A 10,510-nucleotide genomic window follows, 5' to 3' on the forward strand; every position below is an offset into this window, starting at 1 on the left:
CTGCACATGTTCCCTGTCAAATAAGACTCAAGAGGCTAACAGAAGCATGTCCGGCACCTTTTATTGGTCTCTCTCTGGTGTGGTTGAACTCTGAAACAGGTACACTGGAGAAACCGGCCCGAAAGTCTAGATTGCTGACGCCTGTAACCCTCAGAGTATGACGCCCACTGCAGCTTACCTTCAGAAAGAAAGTAACACTTTTCAGTTAACTCATTATCACAAAATAGTCAGAGCAACTTATTTTTAGAGGTTATTCTTTAGAGGAGTACCTTCAGTTTCCAGGCTCCAGGTCTGGGAAACTTGAGGTTGATGACACGAGCAGAATTGGGAATATTCAACAGCTCTTTGAGGCCCTGCTCTACACCGACAATACGACCTTTGAGAAGGAGACAAAAACAGAGATTAGTTTCAATGCAAAATATGTCTGACCTTTTTTGGAGGCACTGATAGTGCTGTGAATTGATAAGAATAGATGGGAACAGTCTGTTGTCTACCAAAGGGATCGCTGAGCTCAATCTGTGGTGCCGGTCCACTGAGCGACACGGTGACCTCTCTGAGGCTGGGGTCAAAGGGCACTTCCCATTTATTTTCCTGGGCACCGTCATGGTTGGATGACAGCAGGTGGACCTTCATGGCCTGAACTGTCTCCTCTACCCACTTCAAAACCTAGCATGAGAAAAAAGAAACAGCATTGCAGAAGTACAACCTAAAAACATGTCACACTAGAGGAGATGCATTCATCATGCAAACTGTCAGAGATCTCCTCCCAACTTAGAAAGACAAGACGGGGACAGGAAAAATACAACTGTGGCCTTTCCACTAAAACTCTCTCCCTTCTCTGCTCTTTGTCTTCGGACTATTCTTTCATCGCAAAAGTATTCCTTAGAGGGATTTTGCCTAAACAAAGGAAAAGTGAAGCAGCTCAGCTGTCAAACTGATAACATACAGTTTTCTGCACTCTCAGGCATGTATTCCCAGAAGAGCGTCTCTCACAGTGGAAGTCTGTCAGGCAGTAGTCCCTCTCCCGAATCACAGCTTTCATGAATCATAAAGCTTGTTCCTAAGAACAGAAAGCAGGGGTGGATGTAGGGGGATGGGGGTGTAGGAGGGGGGTGGTTCCCTATGTTTTAGAAATAACCGTAAACGGTATGTTCTCTGGTATCAGCCAGACTAACAGGAAAGATCATTTGTGGAGAGAAATGGCTGTTACCCACTTTTCTTCAGAACAGGTTAAGCTCAAGAAGCCAGATGAGGTCAGCCAGTGACACATTAGGATTGCAGTAGACTCACTTCTGAGTCATTCCACCACTCCGAGCACAGATTACCCAAAGGCTGAAATAACAGTGGACAGGTTGATTACATTTAATGGAAAAACCAGTCATTACTTAGACTTTAATGTCCCTCAGTGACTCCCCAAAGACGGATCTGATGGCATAGATTTCAGTTTTGATGGGTGTCTGACCCTCAGGGTATCGCCACTATCATGCTGATGATTAGAAGTACAGTTTTCCTTTTGTTTTCTCTAAAATGAAAACAGGAGCAGCGTAACCCACTGACATTTCACAGCCTCATTTCAGTTCCACAACAGACCAAATCTCTTCCATCTTCCAAAAGCTTAACAAGCAACCGCTGTCTAGTATTGTTTTTGACCCCATACAGAGAGACATTATAGTCGAGCTGCGCCTGCAATGAAACAAACTGAAAACATCTCTTCAGTGGGCTCTTTGGAGATGGAGCCAACGGCAACACATTTGCAAAAATCGAAACAAGGAAAGCCTTTGATAATTTAATTATCAGGACTCCAATTTTTTGTCTATCAGGTCCGCTGGGTGCTGACAGCTGCTGGTTCCTCATGCCGTTTTACAACTGGAAACAGCTGTAATGTCTGCCACATGTGCAGCCATCACCAACAGAGCAGGAAACTGCTAAGAAGTGACCTACATCTGCCCCAGGATAGTGTCTATGTCTTATGCAAGAGAGCAGAGAGAAGTAGGCATTAGTCTGCTCTCAAAGCTCAGATAAAAGGAAGTGGAGCACAGAGATGGGTCAACTGGCTGTCCGGGCCACTTTGGGTCTGGAGAAACATGCTGAGTTCTGCAGCCACTCCCAGGCTCAACCACTGGGAATGCAGAGGATCTTAAGTCCTGTGAAACCTCATCCAGCGTGTCTCAGCGTTGAGCAGGCTTACAGGGCTGTTACAGGAAGGACCCCCCCTGCTATTCATAGAAGCATGACAGATGGGCCAGAGAAGAAGCACTAGCTAAGGCAGGCCTGATGCTGTATTCCCCTCACTGGTCCAGGTACGCTACCTGAACAAGGAATACGTGACCATGTAGTGGTTAATGAGAACAGCTTGACTCCAGACCTCCCAGTGGGAAGGGGTCAGGTTAGTCTTTACTCAGGTTTAAACAATGCAACCACCGACATTTGCAGGAAGATATCCCGCTACAAATCAAGGTTATTAGAATGAACTGGTCCCAGATGGACCCCCTGCTCCTTCTCAGCGGGAGTTTCAACACACAGAGGTTCTGTCTGTCATAGTGGCCTGTATTTCAGGGAGGGGGCTACACTATATGCCATGCATTTGTTTAGCGCACTCAGGAGGGCGACTGAGGATAAATGTTACCTGAGTTTCATTTTATGCCTGACAACCATTACCACCCCCTTAACTCCCCACCGCATAATGCCACATAATGAGGAAACCATAAGGGCAATGTTAGAAATGACTCCTCCAGGCACTTGAGTGCATGTGCACCTTGCAAAGTAGAAATACACAACAACCAGCCAGATCCCACAAAATCTGCAAAGACTGATGGATTAATTGCAGTGGTGGAGAATAAATAAGAACATTTACTTAAGTGCAGTTTTGAGTTACTTGTATTTCACTTGAGCTTTCAATTTTCCATTACTTTATACCTCAAGTACACAATATTTATTTTATAACTTCAATTACTCCTTACTTTGCAGATTTACTTTAAAATGCAAAATATAATCAATAAATGAAATAGAATGTCTTGTTATAGAGTAAGATAAAACTTTATTAATCCCTAAAGAGTAATTCAAAAGCTGCCCAGCAGAAAAACTATACAAAGAATTTAAATCACCTTTACAAGCTCCAGTGTAAAAGTAATGGATGCATTAACGCGTGAATTATTTTAAGGCACTAATCTATACTATTCTGAAAAATGCCATTCTGCATAATGAATACTTTTACTGTTGATTCCTTTAAGTGTACTTTGATGCCAATACTTCTGCATTTTTATGTAAGTATAAATTTAAATGCGGAGCTATAATTAGTATAAGAGTATTTCTACATTGTGGTTTTGCTACACTTACCTAAACACTATATCTGAGTGCTTCTTCCACCTTCCAACAGCTTTTTAAATATATTTTAATCGTAATTGAAGTAATTTTTCACACAGAAATTAATCAAGTTTAATGGTCATGAATTCTTTAATCTTACATTATCATAGAAATAATAGATTTGGATTTCTGATCGCATGTAATCACTTTCACTGGCATTCCCAGTCTTTGTTCATTGTTTTCTTGTTTTATACAGGAGAAACAGGCAACAAATGCATTTTGAAATTGTCCAGTTAATAACCAATGATGAAAGAAATGTTAAGTCTGATAATAGAAGTCAGTAATGAGTGCCAAAAACTGCAGCTCCTGGAGTGGCCACTTGAGGCTGACTCCAATCAAGAGTAAATCCCCACAGACTCCCAAGTTAAAATGACCAACTTTACAGCTAAAATAAACATGTTTACAATCTGGTTTTGGTCTCTATAGCTAATTTACCTGTTTATGAGAATTGAATTGGGGTGCATTTTTTTGTATAAGTCACTAATTTAAATTGTATTGAGGCTTAAAGTTATGCATAATTACGAGCATGGCTTTGACTGACAGCTTGGTGCCGTCACAGGACAGTCCATGGCCCAGAGATGAGTGCATGTCCTGCCTCAGCTCCACTCACGCTCCACCGCTTTTCTCATTTTTGGATTAGCCTGGAGTTAGGCAGAGTCAGGTGCTGCCAAAATTGTAACGGCTGGATCCACCACACTAAGCTTCTAAACCATTCTTCAGGAAGCCCATGAATGTCGTCTCTGAGAATACGTACATTTTTAAATGCAGTCGGTGCTTGCAACACTAGATCCATCAATGCAAAACAGCATCTTCATTGCATCTTTGAAACCCTTGCAGCTCAAATTTCTGATCCGTTCTTCAGGCTACTGGTGACAAAGAGTGGCATTAAGAGAACTTGTTATGGTCCAAGTCTAACACTGAATTAGTGTGACTTTCCTCGCTCACGCTCTCTGTTAGCAGATTTTTTCACTGATCATAACCAGTCAAAATTAAAACGTGTGAAGCGTGTTGTTATGAAGTGCTAACAATGAGCTGTTGTATGAGGACCTGGACCCAGTTCCACAGGGCAGCTGTGTTGGAAGGAGGGAAGCCATGACAGATCATATCCTGGGATTAGAGAGTAAAATAAGCAGTCTGTTTTCTCTCCCCACTCTCTCTGGAGACCACAAAAAGACTTTGTATATTTCATTTGGCTGCACTTTATTAAACTACTACTAAGGGAGAATATTTTGGTTAGATTTGTACTACTTCTGAGGTTTTTGAGGATTAAAGGATTTGCATTAATTTGGTAAAAGCATGCCACCCAAGTGCTATCATCATACCGGTCCAAAACCATGACTGACAGTAATTCAATGTAAATCCAGGAAAAAAAGCTGTTCATACGTATGCACATGGTGACATGTAACCATACGCACAGAATATGTGGAACTACTTTAGGTAACTTCAGCACAAAACCATTTGGGATTGAGGTGTGAGGGTTAGACTGAATTTGGCCTCTACAGCACAAAAATAACATTCAAACACTCCTTAAACAGCTGGCAGGATTATGGAGTGATAATGAACCGAGCTGACCCACACACAGCCGCTGTATGTTTAGCTACATGCATGCAGGACTTGACAGGAAACAGACCCACACACACATACAAACACATCTGAGTTCACGGGTTCAGTGGGCCACCAGTGTACAGAGCTGCTGGCTCCAGTTCAGCGCTGCCCAGCCACCTCCTGTGTTGACATGCAGGATACCAGTGTCTCTTCCAGAGGAAACTCTGGCTTCTTTTACGTCTGCTTGGGAAGTGAGCCCCGCTGTCTTTGGCTTCTGAGACAGGGCTTCTGTTACATGCTGCTTCCGATATTAAAGAATCACTCGCCCATATCATATGACCGGGAAGTTTAATATCAGCACTGGAATCGTTTGATTACACTAAATATAATGGCTATTATTACATCAGTGGGTCAAGTAGGGTTTGTTGCTACTCTGCTTTTACTCTTCTCCATTAACAGGCGATATAACACATTTCCTATTCATATAAACAACTGAGTTTTATATTCACGCTCTCACCTCGTTGACCTGCTGCTTGTCCAGGTGAAAGATTTGTCCAGACGAGGTGGCAGCGATCTCCTCGTATGCCCTGTAGCCGGGCTGAGAGCGATCCCCGCAGTCCCCGGTCAGCACAAACACTACCTGGGAATGAAGGGGGCAGGAGAGGTAAGTGGATTACTATTGTTTAGTGTTTGCTTTTCCCTGACTCCCTTTCAGTCGCCTCCAAAGCGACGCCAATTCCCTTTGTCATGCTTTGTATAGGGGCTGAGGTTGGGTGACGTTCCCCTGCTCAGCTGAGCATCAGGAACCTCATTGGAATGTAGATCTTTCACAGCAGGGTGTGGTATTCCTTTTGTTACACTATGCAATAAATGCAAACATATTCACAACTCTGTGGGCTGGGGATCATCTGAAGGCTTCAGATTTAACCATTTCCTCAATAACTTCAGTAAAACAGCATTTAGATCATTGTGGAAGAATTAGAATGCAACAAAAATTGTTGGACATGGTCTTGTCTTCATTTAGATACAATTTTTTTACTATATTATTTAAAATCTGATATTGGGCCAATTCAGTCTGTGTCAGTCCTGCCCTGACATGTGAGATCCAGATGTTTACCTGTGATTGGCGGAGCTGTATCAGTTGCAGAACGTCTCTTTTCAGGCGGAAGTCTTTGGCCCTGGCGTCAGTGAACACATAGATGAAGGATCCAGGCAGGGAAACCTCCAAGGCTTTTTTATGGCTCCTATGCTCATTTCAGGGCAGTCGCCGCCACCCTGTGTGATAGAAGCACACACGATCAGACGCTGCTCGAGGAAAAAACTCTAAATATCTCATTTCAATTTTCATTTTGACCATTACACCATTCAGAAGGGACACTAGTTATGTTAAATGTTACATATAAATATTGTATAAGTCCCTCTACGGCTGTTGATTGAATTGGTAAAAATTAATTTCCGTGTATCAAAGTTATATATTTAGCAGTTTTCTCCATGAAAATGATCCCTTAGTGCCTTAAATGGTTTTGATGTAATTCTATGCTGTTGTTTTCTTCAAGTCTCAGCTTCTTTCTCAACCCAACCCTCCATCTCACCCTGCAGCTCAAGCTTACCAGCTCACCCGCAGCTCTGCTCAAACACTGTAAAACTGCTGTACTCTACATAACAAGTTGTAACACTAGAATAATTCATAATAAACCAGAAACCAGCTCCACCTAAATCACATGTTAACAGCACATATCATTCGTGGACATATGGGCCAGTAGGGAACCATCTGGTGCACTCTGTAAGCTGTTATCACCCCATTTAATGTTGCTCCATTATCACTTTATTTAATGGCGGTGGAGCCACAATTTGACACCTACAAAGAAAAAAAGTTCACATGTAGAGGCATAAGTCAGTGGATTTTTGCCAATTTTATTATAATATTATTATTGGATTTAGTCTCCTTTTGCCTCCACTCACTGCTCTTCCCATGAGTGTTTGGTTAAGTGTAGGCATCAAAACTGCTCGGTGAAGTTTAGAAAAGGGTTAGAGTTAAAATGCACCGCATTGATACGTTAACCACTTGTTGCAAAGCTCCATTTGCCATAAGAGATTTTACATGCACTGATTCATACAACGTCAAGACAACAGGAGCTGATATTGTTCACATTGGATACCAGTCCTGAAGAAGAATAAAACCGAAAGTCCTGCTCTGCAAGTTGAGAGAATTGTTTTTTTTAGGTTTGCTACATTTGAAACTCTCAATGTCTGAATCAGGATTTTTGAGACTATGAACAGCACAATGTAGTTTCAAAGTAGAAATTCTCAGCCATGCTGTTGACTGCCTGTTTTGTTCATCCTCTAGCATGTAAAAAACACCATATAGACATGTTAACAAGACAAAAACTTTGACTTTGATAACCGTTAAAGCAGCATTAAGTAACGCCTGAAAGGAAAAATGAAAACTTGGACTCCTATGACAAAAAACACAACCTTCAGGAGTTTTATCATGACATTCTTACTTGGTCTGACTGCTGCATTCTTGTGACTAATATTTGCTAATGTAAGTAAAAATTTAGTTTGTTGACTTTATGATCTTTCTCCAGTTGTGCTACTATTTTCTGATTTCACTTAATTGTTTCCAGAGGTTGTTGTTCTAAGTTGAAAAAAGCCAAGCTTCAAGCACCAATTGTCTTAATTAGTGCGAAACAATACAGTGCTCTATAGAACAATCACTTCATGTGTTCCGTTTCCCACCTGGACAAACAGTTCCTGCAGATCCTGCTGGAACTTCTTTGGATCTGTGGTGATGGACACAGGGCCAATATCTGTGAGGGTAAAGAACATATATCATAAAAGACAAAGAAAAACAAATCAACTGGTCTTAATAAGTTCCAGTTCTGCTCTGGTTGCTAGTGCATGCCTAAAAACACAAAATTCATCTCGACCAAATAAGAGCTTACGTCTGGGTTTTTTCTTCAAATTCAACAAAACAACTGTATCCGAACAAAGAGTTTAATTCTTCCCTCTCAGCAAGTCAGCCTCTCTGAACACAGAAAAAGCATTGACGGCATCAAAATCCCTAATAAGTCACAGCCCCACTTATCAGGACCAGGATGATGCCCTGCAGACTTTGTGCAAGACATGAATACTGATCACATGCAGCACAAGAGAGGCCACATTGGTGCACTGACAAAATTACAACATTCAGGTTTTGTTTCACACAAAGTTTGGATGAAGACAGAGTAATCATTTGCTGGAGCTGCAGTCAGCGTTTTTAAACGGGTGACTTCCTCGGGTCTCCGGCAGCAGCAGCAGCAGCAGACTCCAGCATGATGGATAAAAGCCTGTCCCGGCCTGACACCTACTTGGACGCCTCCTGAGGCCAAATCGATGGAACGGTAAACATTAACCAATACACGGAGAATGCGTTGTTTTTGCCACAGAACGCTGCTGTCCGTAAACACCAGCTTTTTCATTACAGTCATTACAAAGAAGACCCTCATCAGGTAGGGTGGAGCCTCGTGATTTCAGAGCATCTCTGCTTGTTATTCCAACCGTCAGAACCCATTCTGAAGTGTTTTTGCGAGACTAATGATACGGGGACTTGAAGACATGCGTCAAGCTGATGACAATTCCTACTCATTCTCAATCTATTTTTTCAACTAGTGGAGGCTTTCAAGTCCTCGTCTCCTCCTGTAAAACACTGACAGCACTGTCACGCCTCTTTGTCAGCCACCGCCGCTTTCTTTTGTAATCTTGGAAGTTTACAAGGTCCCCAGGGGCAGGGCACATTAAACACAGACAAAACGTGTGGTGTTAGCGAAGCCCACCATCCTCCCAACTACCCCCCCTATACCTCCCTCTATCCCCTGCTGGCTAAACTGGGGGGCTGTGAGGGTCTTCCGGAGGCTTGGATGGAGGAGTGGTGGGGCTGGGAGTGTGTGTGTGTGCGTGTGTGAGATCGAGGTAATTACACACAAGCAGACAGCATATGCTTCTCATCAGTGCACAAACACCCTCCCCCCATTAGAGCACTCTTATTTTCAAGCTGCAGCTTTCCCATATAGAGGGGGACAGATGCAGGGGGGGTGAGGAGCCTTACCTGTCCCTCACACTCATCATACAAGCTCACATACTCCTGATCTGAGTTTAATGTGAAACAGCTATGAGGTTCCAAACACGCTACAGGTTCTAGGATGTGTTGGAACCTGCTGCTTCTGTGATTTTCTTCAGTACAATTATGTAAATGACAGCCATGGGAATATATAATTTAAGGGGGATATAAACTACTGATGAAATGTATGTAATATTGCAAAAAAAAAAAAAAAGAAAGAAAGAATCAAAGAATGTTACAGGCAGCAGTGCAGCCTTGGATAATCTGTTGGTTTTGTTAAGTGCTGCAATATATCACTAATTCACAAACATTAAGAACTGAGCTGATAAATAATGTGACTATTTTGGAGCTGAATATTTAAAAAGCAAACTTGTGTTGGGTTAAATAGTACCTGGGTCGTGGAAGGGCACCAGGACAAAGTTTTTGATGGGTCTGGTTCTCCGGCTGAGGGTCTTCTCCAGGATCCGTGAGGCGCCCTCTATCACCTGTTTCAGATCGTCGTACATGGAACCGGTAACATCGAACACAAAGGCCAGGGTCGAGGCGCTGTCACCGGATTCATCACTCTCCTCCACCCGGGGGTCTGCCAAGAGCCTGTGCACGCTGACAGAGAGCGCCAAAACTAGGCACTTTAATAAGGCACCGGTCATTTTTGTTCAGATTTACTGCATCTGTCTGCTGGAATGAGGCGAATCACATAAAAATTTCAAAGTAGGAGAAAGTTTTTGAAAAAGTTTGGATTTCAAAGTTGCTCAGGGAAAAAAAAGGTCTGGGACTACTTCCAGTAGATAGAAAATATATTTGGAACAATACGGCTCAGCTGAAAGACATCAAAATCCAGTGTTAAATACTTCCACAGGAGAACATCCGTGCGTAAAGTTTGGAGGAGCGTGTGGACTGGCTCTGCGCTAGAGAGCCCCTGGAGAGCTGGTGCTCTGACGCTTCAAACGGGGGCGGAGATGGGTATTAAAAGGTTCCCAAGACCCAACCTGCTTTTTTCGCGTGTGTGTGCGTGTGTAACTCGACCCCACTGTGACTTCGAGGCTTTAACCCTATCCAACATTCCCCCCCCCCCCCCCCCTTTCAATTTGATTTTCGCTGTGGGCCCCAAGAGACGCGGTTTTTAACAGCTTTACGCGCATTACCAACCGGGCCTGGAGTCTGTATTTTGGACACGCCGAGAACATTGTCTCAGTAACAGCCTCGTTTTTATAAATAGCCATCGTTTATATTCAGCTGACACCAATCTAATTTTATACATAGCCCACCCTGAGAAATATCCCCTTGGCATATGAATAGGTGGAATAGCTTGACGCGTCGCACGGAAATGTCACTGTGCTTTTTTGCTGCTCTGGGTGGAAATGTTATTGATCATTAAACAGTATCCCGGTGCTCTTGATCTCTATCCATGACATATCCCGTCTTAGGAGATCAGACCTCACAGAGGAAGCCAGCCCTGATCTTTTGAATGTAAATAATTCAGTGTCTTCTTCCAAAGTGAGT

The 10,510-nt window shown here is 42.9% G+C and overlaps 1 protein-coding gene across 1 annotated transcript in view; it reads right to left on the reverse strand.

Annotated features, from left to right (window-relative positions):
- Positions 1 to 10,431, reverse strand: part of hmcn2 (hemicentin 2) — a 54,455-nt gene extending 44,024 nt beyond the window's left edge. The window contains 8 exon segments of the mRNA XM_022217986.2: positions 58 to 178; positions 270 to 376; positions 495 to 666; positions 5,426 to 5,548; positions 6,026 to 6,147; positions 6,150 to 6,183; positions 7,648 to 7,718; positions 9,399 to 10,431. Of these exon segments, the coding sequence (XP_022073678.2) occupies positions 58 to 178; positions 270 to 376; positions 495 to 666; positions 5,426 to 5,548; positions 6,026 to 6,147; positions 6,150 to 6,183; positions 7,648 to 7,718; positions 9,399 to 9,657 (1,009 nt within the window). The 5' untranslated portion in view covers positions 9,658 to 10,431.
- Positions 10,432 to 10,510: the final 79 nt, after the last annotated feature.

The sequence above is a fragment of the Acanthochromis polyacanthus genome, chromosome 7, assembly GCF_021347895.1.
Source record: "Acanthochromis polyacanthus isolate Apoly-LR-REF ecotype Palm Island chromosome 7, KAUST_Apoly_ChrSc, whole genome shotgun sequence".
Lineage (NCBI taxonomy): Eukaryota > Metazoa > Chordata > Actinopteri > Pomacentridae > Acanthochromis > Acanthochromis polyacanthus.